General features: G+C 43.5%; 1 protein-coding gene and 1 pseudogene across 2 annotated transcripts in view; both read right to left on the reverse strand.

Annotated features, from left to right (window-relative positions):
* The window catches only part of TMTC1 (transmembrane O-mannosyltransferase targeting cadherins 1), a 234133-nt gene extending 214365 nt beyond the window's left edge, over window positions 1-19768 (reverse strand). Inside the window, exon 1 of the mRNA XM_079774298.1 lies at window positions 19264-19768. Coding sequence (XP_079630424.1) covers window positions 19264-19571 — 308 coding nt within the window. The 5' untranslated portion in view covers window positions 19572-19768. The remainder of the gene's footprint in view (window positions 1-19263) is intronic.
* A 2218-nt stretch (window positions 19769-21986) lies between these two features.
* LOC307102100 (keratin, type I cytoskeletal 18-like) lies at window positions 21987-24443 on the reverse strand (annotated as a pseudogene). Its single transcript has 2 exons — window positions 24426-24443; window positions 21987-23257 (listed from the first exon to the last, which is right to left on the reverse strand). The product of its transcript is annotated as a keratin, type I cytoskeletal 18-like (transcript).
* Window positions 24444-25093: the final 650 nt, after the last annotated feature.

The following is a 25093-nucleotide window of genomic DNA, read 5'->3' on the forward strand; positions in this document are numbered from 1 at the left end:
ATGCTAAGATCATTATGGGAAAAAAAAAAAAAACTAAAAAGAGAACCACAAAGAAAAGGGAAATGTATTGTTCAACATCTTAAAAAATACTTTCCTGAGATAGAAATGCAGAACAGAGAAACTTCCAAAGGTTGCCTTAAATTTAATAATAGGACATAATGTTTCCAACTGAGTTTATGGGGTTATAGAAAAAGTTCAGTCATATGGGGTATGGTTGTTTTGGGGGAACCTACACACCCTAAGTGGTATTATTCATAGGTGTCTATACTCCAGCCAACTTATCCAAAACAGCAATCCCACATCTTTATTCTCACGTCCTTTATCTGCTTCTTATAGAAACATGTCCTCTTTGCCAAAACAATCGAGAATGTAAAAGTCAACTTTAGTGATGACATATGCATATTCTTAATATCTGATTTGATTCATGCACAGCTTTAACCTACAGAAGTTTAAACATCTCAAGCTTTACTTGGACACATGAATCTAAATGTCATAGTTACTAATTGCCTCCACTTTCATTCCCATTGAAGTCATCATGGTCCTAACTAAGCTTAGAAAAATGAATTACTGTGTGGGATCCAACTCCAGGGCCCTGACGCCAGCAGACCCATGAGTCTGTGCACACCTAAGCATCCTCAAGACAAGAGCCTGGTGTGAAATAACTCACCCAAAGGGAAGGAGGAACCACAAGGAACTGGCAGGTCCAACTAAAGGGAGAATGGTGTCCCATTCCAGTGTGAGAGATCCCACATATGGTGAGAGCTGCTGGAAATCAGAAAGCTGGGGATGGTGGAGCTGTGAGAAGGGCAAGACCAAGTCCCCATCCTCCAACTACTCGGGTGCAATTCCCTAAGGGCCCATCCCCTGAGGTTGATTGTACACTGTTTTCCAGATCATCAGGCCGAGTTTTGCAAATCAACTAAGCCATTAATTTAAAATTCAATCAGACCTGTGATTTTAAGAGAAATAGGCAATCTCAAATCCGGTTAGGGGATGTCCAAATTGGAAGGTCTTAAGGCTGTCACTGTATCAAAGGCTTTAAAAAATACATACCCGTGGACCAAAAATTCCACTTCTAAAAAATTTCCATGAGGAAATAACCACAAAAGTATTTAAATATACATACATATGTGTGATATGATAAGAAATACATATTTTAGTCTTCATCCTGAATCCTGGTCAGAGATCCTATAAAACCTTCATCATTTCCTAAACAATGAAGGTGCTAGGAGCAACTACGGTTCTAATATTTGGTCTCTGTCCCTGGTTCCTAGCACAGAACTCCAAAATCCCTTGTAACTTCCTAAATGATAAGAGCACTAGGAGCATCTTTTGCTGTAATATCTGGTCTTTGCCCTGATTCCTAAATCCCTTGGAATTCCTTGGGTGATAGAAGTGTCTTTTGTCCTAATGAAGTGACTTTTGGTGGGCTGGCTTCAAGGTGGAGGCTGGTCCCAGAAAGACCAAGCCCTGATTAGAAGAATGGAAATTTCAGCCCCACCACCAACCTCCAGGGTTGAAAGAGGGGTTGGAGATTGAGTTAATAATCCATCATGTCTACATGATGAAGCCACCATAAAAATCCTTAAACTATGAGGTTCAGAGAGCTTCCAGGTTGGTGAACACATCCAAGTGACAAGAGGGTTGAGCACCCCAACTTGAAGCGGACAGAAGCACTTGTGCTCAGAACCCTCCAGTTTCTTTTCACCTTTATTATATGTATAATTAACAATAAACATATGTGTTTCTCTGAATTCTGCAAGCCATTATCGTAAATTATTTATTGAACCTGAGGCATGGCCTTGGGAACTCCCAATTTGTAGTCAAGTTGGACAAAATGTAGGTAACATAGGGACCCATTACTTATGATTGACATCTGAAGTGGGAGCAGTCTTATGGGACTGAGCTGTTAACCTGGGGGATCGGATGCTAACTCCAGGCAGACAGTGCCAGAATTAAATTGAAATGTCAGACAACCCAGCTGGTGTCAGAGAAATGGTCAGCTGTTTGGAGTAAACCCACATATCTGGTGTCAGAGGTATTGTGAGTGTGTGTAGAGGAGACTACATAGGAGTATTCTTTTCAATGTACAAGGATGCATCTTACTCTGTTAGTTATAAAAATGGCAATAAAGAGAAAGCAAGACATCTAGTAAGCCCAATTGCTGATGTTATTTGACTATTCCCACAGATAGGATGTTGTAGAGCATAATTTGGGATTATAAATAACAGCATTGGTTTTTTAAAGTGGACAATATCAGACAATATTTTTCTAATGTGTCCATTATTCAACTGTTTGAAAAGTACAAAAGCATCATTAAAGATAGTATTATTATTATTACACTAGAGGCCTGATGCACGAAATTCGTGCAAGAGTAGGCCTTCCTTCCCCCCGGCTGCTCAGGACCCGGGCTTCCCTCGCAGCCCGGCTTCGTCCGGAAAGTCGTCTGGAAGGACATCTGGTCTAATTAGCATATTATGCTTTTATTATTATAGATCACCACACTTTTATGAGGCACATACATTCCTTTGTCCTTCTAAAAATGATGTCAAATGGTAGACATGAGTCACCTTTGTGGTCCATATCTGAAAATGTGCAGGTGACATCTGTATAGATTATTATTTCTGGAAATGGGTTAGGACAGAGTGCCTGGTATTTTAAGTGAATTCAATTAGATTCCAAAATATAAAAATAAATTGCTGAATGGGGAATCACTGCATTAATAAGGTAAAAGTAGGAGCCTCTCACATGGTACCTAACATTGGTGAATCTCAGCTTTGAGAAATCACCTAGAATCTAGAGTTTGTAGAATTCCTCAAATGTCTAAAATGATGGGGAGTGAACTCTCCAAACTATAGACAAGTGACCATGAAACAAATTGAGATTTTAGAACTTAACCTATTTGTGAGCACTAGGGGGTGGGAATCTCTGATTTGGGGAGCCCATGTGGAATTACAAAAAGGAGCTTTAACTGATCAAACTCATATTTTAATAGGACAGGGGATGTGGAAGACACAGCATGTCTTTATTTTAACAAAGGCATTTACAAAATCTCTCAGAATCTCCTAGCGTACAAGATGGAATAAGATAGATTTGTAGCTCACATGAAGAGCGGTGAATAATAAATCTATGTCTCCTTGGATGGAGACCTCTAGTGTATGTCACAGGATTCTGATACAATCTCTGGTCTGTCCAATATTTCTATCAAAGACTTAAATGAATCTATGGTGTATGCTGACTAAGCTTGCAGGAGGTCTGTAACTGGGCAGGAGAAATGCTGTTCTGGGAAACCGACTGACAGAGATTCACAAGGAGTTTAAATGCTTGAAATTGTTAATTAATTCTAACTCAGAATATGGGTAAGAGTAAAGACCACATTTAGACATAAAAGAGAACAAAATACGTGTGATCACATTAAAACTGTACACATGGTATTGTCCAAGGGCTGTTGGTTTGCCCTAAACTCAAAGAGTTATTGTGTCTTGGATATCCAGAAAGACCAATCCACCAACAGACAGACAGGGAACTACGTAAGTCAAACTGTTTTTCATTTCAATTCACTCCAACAGATGTTTATTGAGCACCTACTACATGTCAGGTATGATGTAGGGCCCAGAGATACAAAGAGAAGACGTGGCATTTGCTACCATTAGTTAACAGCATAGTAAAAGCAAGAAAGGCACTTAAACAGATAATTAATGGCTAGTTTAAAAAATTCTAGCAATGGGAGAACCTACCAGGTGCAGAGACAGGGAAGAGGAAGGTATTCTACCTGCAGGCAGGTGTGGGAAAGTGGGCAGTATCCAATGTGAGACAGCAGCCCCTTAGAGTGCTATTTAAATGTGGAAGCACTTTTACTAAAGAGTTCCATGATGCTAGGGGGATGGGAGGATCTCAAGGTGGTATCTCAGCAAGCTAGATTTGAGGAAATTGGGATGCTCCGACTAGAGAAAGGTGACAGAAATGATACCAAGTTCTCCAGAGGAAAGGGTCTTTGCCATATTTATGATTATATGCCCAGTGTCTAGCACAATGTGTGGTGCATGGTTGTCACACAATAAGTAAATGAATGGATGGAAGCATGAGTGAATGAATGAATGAAATACTGAAGCAATGCACTTATCCTAAGTAGCTCCCAAAGGGGAAACTACAATCCAATTACAATGTTCCAAACACGCTACCCAAGAGCTAGATTTAGCCTGCAAATTGTTTTGTTTCACCTGTATACACTTTTAAAAAAATTTTTTAAACAGGTGCTTTTCATATAAAAATTTCTAGCTTCTCTTTATGCTAAGTGAAATAAGTCAGTCAGAGAAAGATAAATATCACATGATCTCACTCATTTGCAGATTATAATGAACAACATAAACTGATTAACAAAAACAGATCTAGAGACAGAGAAGCATAGATCAGATGCTCAAAACTCAGAGGGAAGGTAGGGGAGAGTAGGGGTAAGGGGGAGAGATCAACCAAAGGACTTGTATGCATGCATATAAGCCTAACCAATGGACACAGACAAAGGGGGGGGAGGGGGTGAGGAGGGCATGAACTGGTTTGGGGTGGGGGGGCAATGAGGGGATAAGGACACATATGTAATAACCTGTAAGTAAATTACATCTAGAAAATTAATACTTTAGAAAATTAATTGTAAGGCTAAAAGCAAGACACCCATGAAAAACACACAAGGTGTCAAAACAAGCCAGAGGAAAATCATTTGGGCAAAAAATGAAATAGGATCCCAAGTCAAATTTATAGAAAATATTCCTTTATTAACTTTTGGTCAAGAATATGATTGTATATTTTCAGGAAACAACTCCGAGACCATGTGGATTCCAGCAACAGAGAGGAATCGACAGGACTACTCCAGCCATGAAGACAGAAGAGAAGCAGTGCAGAGATGGAAGATGCCGACATCGCCTTGCCATACTAGCAGTTAGCAGCTGTGTGTCACTGCAGGTTGCCCAGGACCAAACCAGAGAGAGTCGGACCTGCATTACCACCATTTGTCCACCATCCAGAACTGAAATGTCATTGCTGACATGTACACATAAGGAACTGTTTGACATTGCAATTGGGTCTCAAAAGAACTGTTGGCCCAGAAAGAAACTCACTACAGACTGATTCATTTGCCTGTCACCATAACCATTATTGCTTGTCTCATTTTCGGTTCTTATAAGTGTATTTCTAGTAGCACATGATCTCACTCATCTAGGGGAAATAATGAACAACATAGACTGATGAACAAGAACAGACCCAGAAACAAGGAGGCATGGATCAGACAGTCGGGCCTCAGAGGGAGGGTAGGGGAAGGTGGGGGTAAAGGGGAGAGATCAACCAAAGGACTTGTGTGCATGCATATGAGCCTAACCAGTGGTTAAGGACAACAGGGGGGTGGGGGCATGCGTGGGGAGGGGGGTGGGATGGGAATGGGGGGATGAGGACAAATATGTGATACCTTAATCAATAAAGAAATTTAAAAAGAAAACCTGAGGGGAAAAATTTTTTTTCCAGCTTCTCTTCAAATATTAGAAGACCTGGCAACTCTGGGCCTACTTGGCTGCAGGGAAATATTTGAGTGCCCATTGAGATGGCATGGAAATATTTGGGTGCCCATCTGGATGACACAAGTACTCACAATTTGCCACAGTGCCTGCCAACTACTGGGAGGCAGACTTCAGCTCAAAGAAAGAATATTTAAAACTAGAATAGGTCCACACAGAAGCATGACAACAGTCCACCTTAAACACCATCTAAAAAGAACAGTCTCTCATATTCCACGTCACCCTGAATGTATTCCATTACAGCATGTACTCGATTTTCTTAAACTCTTTTGTTATATTCTTCAAATATTATAAGCGTTTTTCAGACATTGCGAGAAATTGATTTCTTTTCATCATTGTGTCCATCGAACTTAGCACACAGTAGAGTCTAAATGAAAGTTTACTAAACGAACAATAAAACTTATAATAACTGGGAAGTTGGAAAAGATCACCTTTCCCTTCCAATGCTACAATCTCTAATTTTTATTTGATTTAGCCTTCATTTCTCATTTAAAGCTTGGCCAAGCAATGGGAAATAAAATATTTTTCTGAAATAATCTTAATAATCATGTTTGAGTGGTTGAAAGCCTTCCAGATTTTGGCAAATATAAATGCAAAACATCCCTCCTCCTTCTGAACTCCTCTGCCTCCTTGTACAACTGCCCAGAAAGGTTGGGCCATAATGAGCATACAGCAATCAGAGGGTACCAGTCCTCAGGAAAGGTCACAGGCTCACACAGTTTGGCACCAAGAAGTCTCAGGAGGAGGGGTGGGGAGGGGAAAAGAGAAAACCTTTGGCTGCTCCACCCCGTCTCCTCACACTATCACAGCCCAGAGCTCTCTTTTAGATAAAGTCCATGCCTCTCTTTCAATTTTCTTTTTTGAAAAAAAATAGATCTGGTTTAGAAAAACAAAAACAAGCTGTATCTTGGGAAGGGACGTCTAAGGCACTAGGGACTGCGCGAGGGTCCTTCCTCAGTCAGACGGGTCTACCCTCAGAAACTGTCAGAGGTCTGGAAAGGGCACAAGAGGCCATGACTCTCCATTGCGGTGACTCAAGTCTGCTTTGTGGCCCTGAACCTGAAGTTTTTCTGGTTTACAGATCAAGCAACATTTAAGAGGACACATCTACTTCATTCCCTGGGACAACATAATTAATAAGCCATCACCAATGATGCCTGTGGGTCAAAACATTCTGATTTCCACTTGCCCCTGCTGCCTTCATAGTAAATGCAGCTAAGCTCTTGCCTTCTGGAACTCCAGGGTTCCATCACTCCCACCGAAACCAGAAAGCCCACCTCAATGGCAGCATCTCCCACATTACACTTCCTTCGCCTTCAGAAAAGAGCCGACACGGAGCGTCTCAAAGCTGCAGATGCTCCCTCACCAATGCATTTCTCAGTGTCCTGGTGAAGGGAAATCGCCTGGCCCTCTCAGAGAATAAAGTAGAGAAATGGGTGGGAAGTGTTTGAAGGATTCCTAATATCCCTGTGTTAAAGAGCTTTTGGGTTTCTTTCTCTACATTTTGCTAGGGAGACTTCAGCATCATAACCTATCCTACTGTATATAATAAAAGACTAATATGCAAATTGTCCCCTCAACTGGGAGTTTGACCAGGGGGTGGGGCCGGCTGGCCAACCTCTGGCTTCCCCTCCCCCTGGCCAGCAGGATTGGCCTCAAATGGGGCGGGCCGGCCGGACCCCACCCATGCATGAATTCATGCACTGGGCCTCTAGTTTGAATATAGGTTCCCATTGAGTCTCAGTGGTTCCCAGGATTCTGAATCACTTGGTATGGCAGCTATAATTGCTGATTCCCTGATCCCATCCCAAGATATTCTTAGTCAGGAGATCTAAAATGGGGCCCAGAGATCTGCCCCAAGCAACCCAGTGATTCAAGTCAGGTGATACATGGAACAGAGACAGAGGCCTCAAAGTGTAAGGGAAGACTACAGATGGTTGCCATGCTTACCAGAAAAATCCAGTTTTCTCAGGAATAACACAACATACATTCTTTTCCCATAAGAACTACAAATCAGGGAAAAGAAAAAAATTAAATATACCCCTTATCATCTGTCTCAAATGAGGGGTTCTCCTACACTTCCCTGGTGAGTTTCCACAGCTCAATATTACACACACAGTATATTCTCCTGTCTTCCTCTATCACCATTTTTCTTCTTCCCATCTCTTGCTATCATCACTGCTCTCAAATGCTTGCAAGTGGTTTCTATAGTCCTCTTAGATCATTCAACCAATAAATAATAACATCTGGTTCTTCTCATTTTTCGTCTAAGGCGATCCCTTTGGCCCTTAATCATTTTGGTTGCTCTTCTTCTGCATTTCCCTCAGTACCAGGAATAAATCAGTAAATCAACATCACTTAATATATCTAAAGAACCAAAGGATGTTACTGGAAGGCACCAATACAAACAGCAGGGCAGAGGAGAGATTAGTGCTCTGAGGCAAAAGCAAAATTCATGATGTTTGTTTGAGCTTAAGATATCACATCTTCACCCCACTGTGAGAAAGTTATAGGGAAAGAACAGAGGAAGGGGAGTTGGTCAGGAGAAGACCATACCCCAATGGGCAGTTATTGTCACTATATATATATATATATATATATATATATATATATATATAACCCTAATATGCAAATAGACCAAACGGTGGAACAACCGAACAACCAGTCGCTATGACATGCACTGACCACCAGGGGGTGTGCAGCACATGGCGAGTGTCAGCAGCAGGCAGCAGAGCACGGAACATGGAAGGCATCAGCCACGGCGGGATGGTGAAGCAGGTGAGTGGGGGCGCCAGACCAAGGCGGGGCACCAGTCGCTGTCATCAGGGCAAGCCTCTGGTGGTTACTGAAAATTCTTTGCTCCCACGCATGGGGTCCTGCCGGGCGCTCACCCCTGCTGCCAGCACCGGCCCCACTCGCACCCGCTGCTGGCTCCGGGCGCCGGCCCCGATCGCTCGGTGCTATCAGCAGGTGCGAGGGGCAGCTGGAGGTCCCAATCAGCCCCGAGGGCTTCTCCACCTCCCCCTGCACCTGAAGGGTGATTGGGGAAGCAGCCGCTGCCAGTGGAGCTGGCACCGTCAGGGCCTGGGAGCAGCGGGGGTGGGAGCGGGGCTGCCAGCAGACATGGGCAGACAGGGGACCGGGGCACTGCAGTGGAAGATGGGCTAAGACCCACCCCTGTGCCCTCCGCAGCCTCGCAGCCCACAGTTCCTTTCAAGGTGCACAAATTCGTGCACTGGGCTCCTAGTTACCTCAAAAGTACTCAGTGCATCAACGAAAGAGTGAGAAAACTGAGGATAAGAAGAGCAGTAACCATATCTAGACAAGTCCCAGAAGAAAATCTTCAAAAAGAGAGGCAGCAGATAATGAAAATGAACAGATCAGCATTAAGTATGATATAGTTAGTTGTAACTCTGAGTTGTCAATTTTGAGCAAATTTTTTAAAGGTACATGTTTAGAGGAGTTCCTGGATGTCATGCAATTCTAACACTCACTGCCCAGAGTGTATGCAGGTTTCACAGCTGATGACAAAGTCCTGCACAAGAGTCCTCTCACTTCAGACACCAGATGCAACTTCAGTGGTCCCCAGGCCATCTGCATGTCTGACAAACTGGCCACAAATTTGGGGATTCCCACAACTCCCTCAGATTCAATAATTTGCAAGAACAACTCACAGAATTAAGGAAAACACTATACTTAGGATTATATAGTGTTACTATAAAAATCACAAATAAAAATCAGTCTAAAGAAAAGACTCATAGGGTGAGGTCTGGGATAGTTCTAAAGAAAAACCTTCCACGTCTTCAGACACATCACCCCCTCTGCGTACTGATATAAGATTACCAACCAGGGAAGTTCAACCAAGTTTCAATGTTGAGTTTTAAACAGATTTCATTACATAGGCTGGTTGACCCATTGGCCACGTGAGTAAACCCAGTCTCCAGCACCCCTATCCCCTCCAGGAGATTAGAAGGTAGGGCTGATATCATGTGACTCTAAGTCCCAACTCTCTAATCACATGATTGGTTTTTCCAGCATGTCCAGCCCCCATTCTGAAACTCTCTGGAGGCCCACCAAGACTTACCTCCTCTTTATTATAAACTCAGGTGTAGCCCCAGAGCCCCACCATGAACAATAAATGCTTGCCTATCACTCTGGAAACTCCAATCCCCTTCCAAGGAACCTGGGTCAAAGACCAGAGAAATTCTGTATTGTACACCCAGTGAGAGGAAGTCATAGTCGTCATAGTTCCTTTGAGAAAGTACTTTTGGTACTTTTGATACAACCGGAAATGATAATTCATGTCAACCTCATTGACTGGGGGGAAAACGACCATTCTTTCTAGACAATAGGACACTGGCATGGATGACCATTAGTCCCCTGAGAGCAGGGGATGGAAAGCAGAGCATGGAAAGAACTCAGTATAATCTGGGGTTTGCCTCAGAAGGTATAACTGCTGTGTCCAGCCTTAAACTTCAGGGCAAGCATCCAACTACAATCACACTTCAGTATGCCAGGCAAGAGGAGTTTGATCCAAAAGTGCTAAAGACCCTCATTCTCAAATGTCACAGTCCCAACAGATTATAATAAAGAGCCACACTGTCCTGTTCAGAATCAAAGCTGCCTCTTCACCACCCAGTAAGCAGACCCCACTGGAACCACCTGTGGTTCCTTGCCTGCCTCCACCTTTCCCTTTGACAGAGGAAGATAAATAAAGTAAATAAGCCACGAAATAAGTCAAGCAGACTTTTTCCTCTACATTAAAAAGGTGTAGCCCTACCTAAATATTTACCTGAAGAAGTCAAGTATTCACGAAAATGATGAATTCATTCTTTTAACAGTAATTTATTGAGCCCCTACTTTGCTTGCCAGACACCATTCTGGGTGCTAAAGATACAGTTGTTGGAGCTCACATGGTGGTGAGAGGAGATTAAAACTAACAATAAATATATGATGCCAGGTAGCACTGAGGGCTATTAAGTGAGACAAAGAGGGTAAGAGAGTAAGGCTGAAACTTGGAGGAATGAATGTCTGCTATTTTAGATTAGTAGCCAGAGAAGGGGTCTGTGATGAAGCGACATTTGAGAAGATGCTAAAGGTGGTGTGAGAGCAAAACTGCAGAGATCTGGGGAAGGCAGTCCAGGAAGAAGACTCCAGGGCAAAGGTCTAGTAGCAGCAGGTTGGGCCCATATAAGGAACAGTAATGCTGTTCATAGAATGTAGATGTAGACAGAATGAGGTTGATAGACTAGAGGTCAGAGAGGTGGCCAGGAGTCAGATCCAAGAGGGCCTTGTAGAACAGGAACCATTGTTATCATTTGGAAAAGGAACACTGCCATTATTTTGGATTGATCAAACATTCCTCACCTCTTTTTTAAGTGGAATGGCCACATATTCAAAGTTAGGAAAAATATGAATGTAGCTCCAAAGGAAGAGAGAAAAGACATTTGTTGAATGGGAGGAAAAAAAATACTGCTTCAGAAGATGTTCTCCAAGCCTTCATTCAGAAATTCACCTATAAAAACACTCAGGAATCACTCTAGCTGGTTTTGCTCAGTGAATAGAACATCGGGCTTCGGACTGAGGGGGTCCCAGGTTCGATTCCGGTCAAGGGCACATGCCGGGTTGCGGGCTCGATCCCCAGTAGGGGGCGTGCAGGAGGCAGCTGATCAATGATTCTCTCTCATTGTTGATGTTTCTCTCTCTCTCTCTTCTCCTCCTCCCTTCCTCTCTGAAATCAATAAAAATATATTTAGAAAAAGAAAAAGAAAGGGTTGTCAGACAACCGAGACATTAAAAAACAAAAACTAGCCTTTTAAAAAAAACAACCTCAGGAATCAAAAATATATTCCTTGTACCTTAGCCAGTTTTGCTCAGTGGATAGAGCTAGCTCCAGCCCTGGACTGAAGGGCTCCTGGTTCGATTCCAGTCAAGGGCACGTACCTCAATTGCAGGCTCAATCCCCGGCTCTGGTAGGGGCACGTGTGGTAGGCAATTAATCAATGTCTCTCTCTCACATAGATGTTTCTGTCTCTCTCATATTCATGTTTCTTTCTCTCTGTCTCTCCCTCTCACTTTCACTCTTTCTAAAAAAAAAAAAAAGTCAATAGAAAAATATCCTCAGGTGGGTGAGGATTAACAAAATATATATATTCCTCTAATTTTCCATCCCTCCTACACTACTAGACTGTAGTGGAAAGCCTATCTTACATCTAAAGCATGTGCTCACAGGCAATGATCAACCTCCTCCCACTCCTGAGATTTCTACAATAAACTTAGTTCAGCATGAAATTTTCAGAAGCCATTTTTAAAAATTTTCCCTACAAAATCTTTTTTGCCTCCTATCGTATTTCCTTGGCTATCTCCACCACTGAACATCCTAGACAATCTAATCAAACATCCTGAATAATTTGTACTTCTCTCCTATCACAGACTTAGAAAGCAAACTTACCAGTCTTGTTGCAGTAACCTATCTCAAAATGAATCCCCGTACAGGTCCAATAAAAAAGAACAGGGCCAAAAGGAACATGCCATCATTTCTTTTTTGTTTTGAGCACAGAGGATAGAGCTGATTTGCATGATTGCCATATCATTTGTGACTAAAAGATGCAAACTGATGCAAAAACAACTCTCCAGATGCAAACATGAAAATGCTGCAAATCCTTACAGCGGCACATATTAAGATATTCTATTTTTTAACTCTGACATTTTAATCCACCCACTTTCACTCCTATGGCTTATATTTCCATCTGAAGCCTTCAATAAGATACAACTTTATAGCAAACTAGTAGAACACTATGATCTAATAACCTGAACACGCAGAGAGAATGAGTTTACGGTCCTATAATTTGCCTTCAGTTCCCCATCTTTAAAACGGAAAAACCATTGGTTCCTTCTTGTTGAGGAAGCTTTGGTTGCTTCCTGATATGGAGTGGCACTGCCAACCAGCCAGCAGGAGCTTCTTTTCAAGAGCAAGGGGCTAGCACCTTTTAAATCAGTCAAGGCCATTTTTCAAGCGGGGGGGGGGGGGGGGGGCGGGTAAGGAAGGGTGCTGCGTCAATTCAGTGTCTGGCCCTGCCAAGGCATTAGAGGTGAGTTAATTAAATGTTGGGCCAATTATAGCAGGCTAATTTTTAAGTTGATAATTTTGTATGGCCTGTGGATGATGTTATAAATATCCAAATGGCCCTTGGCAGAAAAAAAGTTTCCCCACGCCTGATATACAGAGTGACATAATGCGTTTCTCCTGATTCCAGAGTTAAAACCAGGTCATGGCCACTGAAGGATAAAGAAGCAAAATAAAAAAAAAGGTTACTGCTGCAGATTAGTTTTCACAGATGTTTTGACTTTGCTCTACAATGGTCCAAAAATATTTCTATGTGCCCTTGGAAATGATCTTATCAAAAGACTGAATGGAAAATTTGACCAGAAACAGAAATTCATTAGAATTCTAAATTCACTTGAAGGAGCACAAAAAGATGACCATTTGTATCAGTTAAGGTTTGACCAGAGAAGTGGAACCACCAGAAATGATAGAGCAGAAGGGATATACTATAGAGATTTGACCTTTTACAATGTGGAAGCTGGTTCGATGGCTTCTGGAAGGCGGCTGCTTTTGTGTCTATAAGAGAAATGGAAAGCCAGCAGGCATTTGGGAAGGGAGGATGGATGTACTTGAAGTAAGGGAAAGGGAGGGTGAGCTGGAACCAGTGAACATGAGCTGGAATATACTTCTACTTCTCACAACCTTGAGGCTCTAACTTTAATGATGCAAATGGCTTGCAAACAGATTAATACCCTTCCCCCCAGAGCTGCACACTCACCTGCACCAGGATTCCCAGTAAAGGAGATCTGGAGCATTCTGGAGGAGCTGTGGGCCTAGCCATAACCGCTCACACCAGCCGCAGAGTATCCAGAGTGTCTGAGGCTGCAGTAGCACTGAAACCTACACCAACCTTCTGAATGGAAACACGGTCATTTCACTTTCACTTTCTAAATCTCTAACCCAGTACAATACAGGAAAGGAATTTAGTTCCAGTTTAGCTAAAACAAAGCCACCACATCTTGATAAGCTGCCTTCATTTCCCATTGTGCCCTGCCCTGCAAACTGGTAAAAAATAGACACTCTGATAAACCCATTTCTTCATTTCAAATTCAGCCCATTTCTTATTTGAGAAAAACTGAGAATAGCATATTTGTATACAAGCAAGCACCTTTGCAATGACAAGCATTATGCCTCTTTATTTATTGTTTATTATTATGGGAATTCCCAGCTTTCCATATGTGTAACATTGACTTATTGAATCGAAGAAAATATAGTACTTTTAATTTAAAAAGAAAAAGGTTTGAGTTTTGCACTAGGAAAGACCCTGTGAAGAGGACGAAAAGACAATCTATAGAGTGGGAGAAAATATCATAACTGCCAAAGGACTTGTACCCACACTATATTCAGAACATGTGAATCATGTCACTAGTCCACAAAGATGGTTCATCATACACAAATCAATTAAGGTGATACACCACATTAACAAACGATAAAAATCACATGCTCATCATATGTAGATGCAGAATAAAAGACAAAATTCAACACCCTTTAATGACAAAAAACTTTCAACAACTAGGTTTTGAGAGAATTTACCTCAACATAATAAAGAACATTTATGAAAAGCTCACAGCTTATCATACTCATTAGTGGAAAACTGAAAGCTTTTCCTCTAAGATCAAGAACAAGGCAAGAATGCCCACTTGTGTCACTTCTATTCATCATAGTACTACTAGTCCTAACCAGAGCAATGGGCAAGAAAAAAGAAAGAAAAGCACCTAAGTCAGAAAGGAAGAAGTAAAATTATGTCTGTTTACAGATGGTATAATCTTATATGTAGAAAATTCTAAAGCCTCCCCCAAAAAGTAATTAGAAATAATACATGAATTCAGTTGCAGGATACAAATTCAAATTCAAAAAATCAGCTTCACCCTGGCTGGTGTGGTTCATTTGGTTGGGCATTGTCCTGGGCACCCAAAGCTTGCTGGTTTGATTCCTGGTCAGGGTACATGCCCAGGTTGCAGATTCTATATCCGATATCTGGTAGGGGGCATGCATGAGGCAACCAATCAATGTTCAGCTTTCACATAGATGTTTTTCTCTCTGTCTCCCCCTCTCCCTTCCTCTATCTCTAAAAACAATAAAAACATATTTTAAAAAAGAAAACAATTCCATTTACTATAGTATCAAAAAGAATAACATATACGTAAAAATAAACTTAGCCAAAGAAGTGAAAAGCTTGTACACTTAAAACCACAAATCATTGATGAAAAAAAATTAAAGAATACATAAATAAATGGAAAGACATCACATGTTCATGGATGGGAAGACTTAATATTGTTAAAATGCCCATACTACCCAAAGCCATCTGTAGATTCAATGTAATCCTTATCAAAATCCCAGTAGATTTTTTTTACAAAAATTGAAAAAAAAATCATGAATTTCATACTGAACCACAAAGATACTGCATATACAAAGAAGAACAATGCTGGAGGCATCACACTTCCTGATTTCAAAATATACTTCAAAGCTACAATAATTAAAACAGTATGGTACTTGCATAAAAAGACATATAGAACAAAGGAAAAGAACAGAGAGCCCAGAAATCAACCCATGCCTATAGGGTCAAATGATCTTCAACAAGGGTGCCAAGAATACACAATGGAGAATGAATAGTCTTTTTAAAAACGGAACTGGGAAAACTGAATGTCTATATGGAAAAGAATAAAATTGGACCCATATCTTACACCACACACAAAAACCAACTCAAAATGTATTAAAAATTTTAATGTAAGCCCTGGAATTGTGAAACTCCTGGAAGAAAAACATAGGAGAAAACTTCAGGATATGAGGCTTGGCAATGGTTTTTTTTAGATATGCCATCAAAAACACCAGCAATAAAAGCAAAATTAGACAAATGAGACTACACCAAACAAAAAAGCCTCTGCATAGCATAAGAAACAACCCACAGAATGAAAAGGCAACCTATGGGATAGGAGAAAAAAATATTTGTAAGCCATATATCTGTTATGTTATTAATATATAAGAAACTCTTATAATTCAAAGCAAGAACAAAAAACAAATAATCTGATTTAAAAATGGGTGGACTATAGATATTTCTCCAAAGAACACACACAAATGGCCAACAGATATATGAAAAAAATGCTAGACATCACTAACTATCAAAACTTAATCATGCGAATCAGAGCCACAATGAGATATCACCTCACACCTGTTAGGATGGAGGGAAAAAGTGTTAGCAAAGATATGGAGAAATTGGAACCCTGTACACCAAGCAAGTTAAAGTCAAAGGCTAACACAGGTCATATAAATGAGGCATGCGGCCCGTGAGTTTGACATGCTTGCTGTACACTATTGGTAGGTATGTAAAATGGTACAGCCACTATAGAAAACAGAAGTTCCTTAAAAAATTAAAAGTACAATTATGATATGATCCAGCAATCCTACTTCTGAGTATATATCCAAAGGTATTGAAGTCAGGGTCTTAAAGAGATGTTCATTGCAGCATTATACACAATAATCAAGATATGGAAACAACTAAAGTGTCCAATGTCAAATGAATGGATAAAGAAAAGTGGAGTGTGCATACAATGGATTATTCAGCTTTTAAAAAGCAGAAGGAAATCCTGCCATCTGTCACAACATAAATGAACCTGGAGGGCATTATGTTAAGTAAAATCTCCCATTTGCAGACGTCCACTTAAGCCGTATCTAAAATAGTCTAACTTACTGAAACAGCTTGGAAAATGGTAGTTGCCAAAAGTAGGGTTGGGAGAGAGACAGCAGTTGCTGTTCAACAGGTGCACAGTTTCAATTACTCAAGAGAAATAAGTGTTAGCGATCTACTGCACAACATTGTGTCTGCAGTTAACAATGCTGTGTTGTACACTTAAAAACTTAAGGTGATAGATTTCATATTAAGTAACTGTTCTTACCACAATAAAAATAAATAAATAAATAAAAATTGGTACAATGGTTTTAAATTCTCAAAGATCTTTGTCCACACAGGCCTAACTTAGATATAGTTAAAGTAGTTTGAACATATGTAAAAGGCCACTTGGTGTTTTTATCAACTACCTAAAATAAAAATCATAAAGGCCAATGCTTGGTTCACACTGAATAGTTTAATAAGTGTGATTTTGTGCCCTTCCTTGCAAAAATCTTTAGAGCTGTGTGGGTCTAGCATGGTTTATGTCATCCTTTATACATGCCTGGCTTTAGGCTATTGCATCAATTTCACCTCAGATGACTGTGTAAAGGAAACGTCCAGGTCTTTCTTATTTATTTATTTATTTATTTATTTATTTATTTATTTAAGTGTGTTATTATTGATTTTAGAAAGAGAGGAAGGGAGAAGTATAGAGATAGAAACATCAGTGAGAAGGAATCATTGATCTGTGTCTTGCTGCACACTTCCTACTGGGGATTAGGCCCACAACCTGGGCATGTGGCCTGACTGGGAATTGAACCAGTGACCTCTGGGTTCTTGGATCCACCGCTAACTCCTGAGCCACACGGGCCGGGCTCCAGGTCTTATTTAAATCAACACCTATGAGTACAGGAAGTTTAGTTCACTTTCTGTCTCTGAAGAGGCACCCATCCCTTTCCAATTAGTGCTCAGTTGCACCCCAGATTTGCAACTCAATCTTCTCAAAAGAATTGTTTTTAAAAGTATTCATTACATAGCCAGTGAGATTCACTACACAAAGAGCAATGCACCTTAGACACCAAGCTGCTTTTTATAACCTGTGATTCCAAGAGATGCTCCCTTCCCACCCCACCCCCAACACTCCTTCTCCTTTGCCCCTGTTCTGCCATATCCCTACCAACTTTCCTCTTCATCAAAGGCCTTGCCTCATGGTCTACTCCATTCCTATACTCCTCTCCTTCTGCCCCTGCCATCTCCAGCATGAATGAATGAATGAATGAATGAATGAATGAATGAATGAATAAAACCTTTTTACAACATCAAGAAGTGAAAATACTCTTCCTCACCCTCCACCAACTGGGCAGAAACATTTGGCATTGACCTTTTTTAAATGGAAAATGCTCAGACCAGGGACCTAGATGGTCTCCATGGCAGTTGTAAGTCCCGCACACCTCATGCTGTGAGCCTCCACACCTTAAATTAACCATCAGCCCTCAGTGTCACAGATTAAAAATCAGGTCAGACTGGAAGTTAAACATTTATATTTGTGCCATCTTAGCAGATTTCACACAAACATTCCGAAAACTGAAAGTACTGAGCAGCTCTAGCTGGAGGCCAAGGTGAGGTCTCTTGACAGGTGTCTGATGACTTAGAAAAGGAAACCGTAGCAATTGGCAACAATTCATGGGCTTTTGACTTTGAGCTGGAAACCAAAACCACTTTCCAAGAGGACAAATGTTTATAAAACATTCTCTTCAGAGTCAAATGTGCAATTCCTCACCCCCCTTAAACCATTAAACTTTCAATGGAAATAATTAAGCCAGAAGCCCATGAGTTGTTGCCAATTGCTATGGTTTCCTTTTCTAAGTCTTCAGAGACACCTGTCAAGAGACCCTAGCCGCCAGGCCAGGGCAGGCTTTTCAAACTGCCCATCCCGTCTCAAATAATCGTTACCATAAAGACGGGTTCAGATTACACCCGTTGGAAAAGGCTCAGAACGCTGATGATACAGAACCAACCTTATTTCAACAGTTTTATCCGACACATTACCAGCTTCAATGCTGAGTCAAATTAGAAGCGGTTGAGTCAAGCTCGTGATGTACGAAATACCACTTCCCTCACATCAACCCTTCGCCCCTTCCATCTGAAGCTAGCTCTCTTTTAAATTCAAGAAAATCTCCACCCTACAAAAAAAAAAAAAAAAAAAAAAAAACAACTGGCGTTCCCTCGGGTCCCTTTGCACGTTATTCACACCAGAAATGCTGAATCATGACTCCGAGGTTGTAAAAGAAAAACTACTTCGACTGGGACGCCAGGATCCCCAGGGGCTCCCACGCTTCTGCATTCCTTTGCTTTGCACCTTTTAAAGTCTCCATCGGGGCTCTTCCCGCAGACTGGAAAGGTTCCGGGAGCCAAGCCTGCGGGTCGGGAACGATCCTCTCCTCTGCCCGCTCCCCTGCTCCTCCCCAAAACTCAGGCAGCCCTAGCAATTCAGGGATCCTGCCCCATCTGCTAGGAACGCGACCCCTAAGGGACTGATACAGTCCCCATCGGCAAAGCTGCCTAAATGCCTCTGAGAAATTCCCAACTTGGAGGCATCACCACCACAGCCACGCATTCGGAACTCCTTGGGCCCGCCCTGGTCTCACTTGACCACGTTCCAGCAGGAGGGGGTGGGGGGTGCGGAGACAGCTCCCCCAGCCCCTCTCCCAGTCTTGTTCCGATAGACTAACCCGCCCGGAGCGCAGACTCTTGAGAAACTCGATCCCAACTCCCCAGCCCGCGCCTCCCGAACCGCCCGGGAGCCCAGAGAAGCGGGACCGAGGTCCACAGAGCCGAGTGGCGTGGAGAGTCTGGAGAGGAGCGAGGCACGGATGGGGAAGGGGCAGCAAGAAGAGAAACGCCCACCAAGCCAGTCCCGCAACTTCTCGCAGCCCGCGCCGGGGACTTGGAGAGATTTAAACCGCTGCGAGCGCGCGGGGAGGACTCACTTGAAGGTGAGGACGCAGAGCGGCCGGTAGGACTTGTGGCTGGTGTTCTCAGCCATGCCCTTGCCCCAGAAGTCGTTCGTGAAGATGCCCCAGCGGAGCGGGGTGCCGGGCCGCAGGTCGGGGTTGTTCACGATCGCCCACACGTCGTCGTGCACGAACTCGCCCTGCAGGGAGCGGCCGTAGCACAGGCAGCTCGCCCCGGCCAGCAGCGCCGCCGCACCGGCCGGCGCGAGTCCGCAGTCCCGCCGCCGCCGGGAGGGCGCGCGGTCCCCGCCGCCGCCGCCTCGGGCAGAGCTTGTCACCACCATTGCGCAGCCACCGCTGCCCTGGCCTCTCCCGGGCGTCTGGCATCCTCCCCGGCCGGGGCCCCGGCGGCGCGCGGCGGCTGCCTGGAGGTGGGCTCGGGCATGATGCGGCGGGCACTGGACCTGCCGCCGGCGCCCCGCGCTCCGCCGCCGCCTGCGCCTCCGAGTTGGCCCAGCTGCAAATAAACAGCAGTCCCCCCGCCTCCCCGGGCCATCGCCACCTCCTCCGCACCACTGCGCATGCCCCGCTCGCTCTAGCCTCCACCACCACCACCACCCCCCCATCCCGGGACTGGAGCCGCGCACCCACACACACCCCAGCGCCCGCCGCCCGCGCCAGGCTCGCCGCCGCGGTCTGCCCCCGGGCGCGGCGTCCCCGGGCGGCGAGAGTTCGCGCGCAGGTGGAGCGGGGCGCACCGCGCTGAACCGCCCGGAGAGGCGGGTTCCCGCCTGCCCTGCCCGGCTATGCTCACCCCATCCCCTTCTCTCCTTCCCCTAACGGGGCTGGGAAGGACCTCATCTGGCGGCACCTGGGGCCAGGGCCGGCTTAGCTGGGGCCGGAAATCCCCGCGCCCCTCCCTCAGACAGAAAAGTGGCCGCTGCCTCCCGGGAAGGTCCCGGGTTTCAGCACCCCGGACAACAGCAGCCCCGGCGCCGGGGACACGGGGCGCGCTCTCCCGCCGCACCGCGCTCGCGTCCCGTCGCCCTGTCCGCATCCCCTTCCCGGGCCCTTCTGTCCCCCACCGGGCGCTGCGTCCGAGGTTGCAGCCGTGGGTGTGGAGGGGACCCCGGGGAAATGAGTGTCCCAAGCTCCTTTCCGAAAACCAGGAGAAGGGGTCTCCCTGGCCGTGGGCTTCCTGCCCACCCTGCCCGGGTTGTCCAGAGGCGCCACTGGCTGTTTTCCTTTACCCTCCATCGGTCTGCTCGTACTTATAAAAAGTCCCAGGTTCGATTTTTGGTGTGGGTCTGGACGCTGAATTGGCTTTTAAAACATTTTTTTCCCTCGTAGTTTGTTGTTTTTTTGTTTTGTTTTGTTTAGTTTTTCTGAAACTCTCGAGGTAACACGGGAGGTACTGAGCAAATTATTGTTTCCTCCCATCTACGCTTATCACTTGGGTCGGATTATTATATCCTGGGCTGTGGGCGTGTTTGTTCTGTTCCTGCTAAATCAATAGATTTAAAACAAAACAAAACAAACCCCTGTGTTTAGGCCTCTGGCTTTGGCTCCCAATCTTCCTGTTTAATGAAAGGTTTTCTTCTTAAAAATTACTAATTTTAATATGTAAGTAAGTTAGGTGATGAGTACTAGAAGTTCACCAGGTTTGAAAAATTTGTTAACTCTTTGAGGCTCCTTGTAAATTTTTATTGCTGTGGTTAATGAGATTACCTGGAATTTTATATATCCAGACAGAAAAACTTAAAATACAAAATGCACCGTTTTATTCCCATCTCTCCAAAATTTTTAAGTTTCGTGGACCTAAAAAAAAAAAAAAAGTAAAATAAAAGATATTGTTCTTATACTGACTCAGCATTTGTGTGACTCTTTACTATACTAATTTCTCTTTTAACTTAAAGGTCTATCTGAATAGTTGAAAACTCAATGAATTAAGACAAATATTCCAAGGCAGGATGCATTTCATCCATTACACTTTGTTTCTTGGTGACTTGAAAATTAGTGACTGAGTACTGTTTTCATCCTAGCATCAAAACTTTTTGACCCTTGGTAGCTTTAATATCCAGACTACACACACACCTGAACACACTACAGCCTTTTCTTCTTTGCCTGCCATCAATTTAATAAAAATATATGAAGGGTGGGTAGCCCTGCAGAAGTGGCTCAGTTGGCTGAGTGTAGTCATGAGCACCAAAAGGTTGCCAGTTCATTGCCCATCAAGACACATACCTGGGTTGTGGGTTTGATCCCCAGTGGGGGAACTTAGGGAAGGCAACTGATCAATGGTTCTTTCTCACATCAGTGTTCCTCTCTCTCTCTCTCTCTCTCTCTCTCTCTCTCTCTCTCTCTCACACACACACACACAAAAAAAAAAAAAAAAAAAAAACAAAAAAAAACATGCTGAGATAGAAAAAGGTAAGGGGAAGGGAAGAGAAGGGAGGAGAAGGGAAGAGAAGGGAAGGGAGGGGAGGGGAGGGAGGGGAGGGGTGGGGAGGGGAGGGGTGAGGAGGGGAGGGGAGGGGTGGGGAGGGGAGAGGGATATACCTTATGCTACAATGTGCTAAGTACTGGGCTGGATGACCAAAGCTGCTCAAATTGTGCGTGTGTGTGTGTGTGTGTGTGTGTGTGTGTGTGTGTGTGTAAGGTTAATACCATAAAAGTCTAACTTTTTTTTTTAATGTTCAGTGATCTCTGAACTTTTTTTTTCTGCCTCCTGCCCAAGGGGCGCCCCACTTCTGCTGTCTTTACCACCTTAGGACTTTGGTGTCCACAATCTTGCTGGTGGTGGGCTTTTGGATGGATTGCATGGAGTGCTGCTGTGCAGGGCGTCATTAAGATTAAAGTCCACCCCTCCTTCTAGCAAGCAATGTAGGTGGCACTCTCAGCCTGCAGCGAGACCTTGATGTTCATCAGGGCCTCCTACTCCTGGGCCAGCTCTGACTCCAGGTGCATTAAGATCCCGTTGAGCTGCTCCATCTGCATGGCATAGCGGGTATCCACCTCCCACAGGCTGTTTCCAAGCTGGCCTTCATATTTCTCATTGAGTCCAGGTCAATCTCCAAGGACTGGACCGTATGTCTCAGGTCCGTATTATCTCAGCAGCTCCTATCTCAGCAGTCTGCGAGGTGACCACTGTGTGCTCTCCTCAGTCTCTTGGGACCAGTACTTGTCTAGCTCCTCTCGGTTCTACCAAGCCAGCTCATCATACTGGGCCCGGCCGGATGTCCACCATGTTCTTGCTGAGGTCCTGAGATTTGGGGGTAGCCAACTCCACAGTCAACCCAGAGTTGGCAATCTGGTTTCGTAGACCACTTACTTCTTCCTCGTGGGTCTTCATGAAGATCAGCTCCTCCTTGAGAGTCTTGATCTCTGTCTCCAGCTGCAGCTGATATTGATGTCATCAATGACCTTTCGGAGCTCATTGATGTCACTCTCCACAGATTGGTGCATGGCTAATTCTGTCTCATACTTGACCCTGAAGTCATCAGCAGCAAGGCAGGCCTTGTCAGTCTGTAGAAGGATGCAGGCATTGTCCACAGAACTTGCAAAGATCTGAGCCTTTGATGGTCTTGAAATAATGCCCCCAGTCTCTAACCTGGGGTCTCTTCTTGTCCAGGTGTTCCCGAATTTTGATCTCCAGTTTCTGGTTATCAGCCTCCAGGCTTCTCACCCTCTCTAGAAAGGAGGCCAGGCGGTCATTCAGGCATTGTATAGTCTCCTTCTAGCTCTGCATGCCCCCCTATATCCGACAGGCCCCCAGCCATCCCCACAGCCAGGCCCCTGGACCCCCAACCACTCCGCACATTGGTGGAGTGGGACACAGAGATCTGGGAGCCCAAGCCCCAGGTGTCTGCATAGATGCTGGCCACACTACTGGTTGGCCTGGCCCAGTAGCTGAGTGACTGCAGGAGTCCAGCGTCCAGTAGTTTGAGGAGAAGCTGGAGCAGATACTGAAGCTCGTGTTGTTCAGAGAGGAAGGGAAGAGACTCACGTTCAATTGGCAAAGTCTAACTTTCTAAGTTAACAGCTGAGTTGGATAGGGAAGCTGTCCTTGCTGAAATGATAGCAGTCACAATAGGCCAATGTATCAGTCCTGACCTATAATTAATAAGGCCTTTCCAGAGACAATGTCTTACTCTCAAAGGGTAACTCTAATAATATATTTTTATAGACAGCAGAACTTTTCTCCCTCAAATCACCCTAAACTCACCCTTGTGAGAGGCACAGCTCTGCCCACCCACTTCTTATCTGAGCTATGTCGTTTGTTTGCTTGCTTGTTTGTTTAAGATGAAATGGTATCAAAGTTCTCTATGACAATGGGAAGAAGAGAATAAGGATCACAGCTGGGACTCCAAAAAGAAATAGAAAGGGGAAGACATAAGGGAAACCTCTAAGAGGGATTCCAGATTTCTGAGCACAGAGAGTTCATTAAGCTCCCTCTAAGTTCAGTGGCATCTCAATTGTAGTTAGTACAGACAATGAAGTTTGGATTAATTTACTTGAAAACAGTGAGGTATTTCAAAGTCCTTTTAAGGTCAAACCAGTAAGTAAATACTTTTTGAAATTCAACATGTCCTTTGCAGCTCCTCTGACTCAATACTGCTCTGTGCTATAGGAAAATACTGTAAAAGTGTTTGCATTGCTGTCGGCCCATCATCCCTTCTGCTTCTCTCATAGTGTGTAAAGCACTCATCTTGACTAACCAAGGGGCCCCAAAGGAAATTAGATTAAATTCTTGTTATTTAGTCTCTGATTATTTTTAAAGGGTTTATAATTAGAGCAATACTACCTTCTAAGACACCTTTTGTCCACTCAGAGCAAATTAACACAAATTATCACCAAAGTGCCTCTCTGAGGCTCATATAGATTAAGTCACTTGTACAAGTTAAAATAGACCAGATTTCTGAAAGAAATGAGGACACAACTAAAAATAAATCAAGGGCAAATAGCTATTTTAATAAAACCAATTTCAAATTACTGCACTATGCCTTTTCAGTCTTATATATACCTGTTCAGATACACCCTATAGAAAGGAACAAATGCAATGTTACGAAGGCAGAAATTCAGGAAAAGAGCTGATAACATAATTTATATTAACAATATTTTTTGTTGTTTAGTTATTTAACTATTACCAATTGTTAAATAAAACACAGAAAACTAGAAAAACGAGAAAATTAAAATACCTTATCCCCACCACCCATGGGATCTATTATAGGGCCGTCAGCCTGCACTCTAGTTCGATCCCCAGTGGGGGATGTGCAGGATGCAGCCAATCAAGGATTCTATCTCATCATTGAAGTTTCTCTTTCTCTCTCTCTGACATAAATAAAATATATTTAAAAGTAAATAAATAAAAATATATTTTGAAAAAAAAGAAGAAGAAGCTGGCCCAGCACCTATTGCAGAAAATGAGGGACAGTCTGGGGTGCCATGTGGTCTGGTTGCAGCAGCCACGGGAAAGAAGAGGGGCCCCTCATGGAGGTAAACTGGCTTCCCCTCCCATCCCCAGAGCCCATCTCTGTGGCATCTGCACAGAATTAAATAAAAGGCTAGTAAAAACTGATTGTGATCTTATAATATCTGGCTCACAGGCAATAGACTTGGTCAGCAAATTACTATAAGATAAAAACATACACATGTACATTGCAATAAAGCAAATCAAATACTTAACTAGATTTCTTCAAAGAGTTTAAAGTCTCTGGTTTGGAAAACTGCAGCTGCATTGCAAAGCAAACGTCTACAGTCTTAGAAACAGAAATTAAAATGTAAGATTATTGTACACAACAGAAAAAACGGTATTTTCATAGAAATGAAATTTTAATTATGCACATCTTTGTTTTACATTTTAGTT

This window comes from Cnephaeus nilssonii (genome assembly GCF_951640355.1).
Source record: "Cnephaeus nilssonii genome assembly, chromosome: 6".
Lineage (NCBI taxonomy): Eukaryota > Metazoa > Chordata > Mammalia > Chiroptera > Vespertilionidae > Cnephaeus > Cnephaeus nilssonii.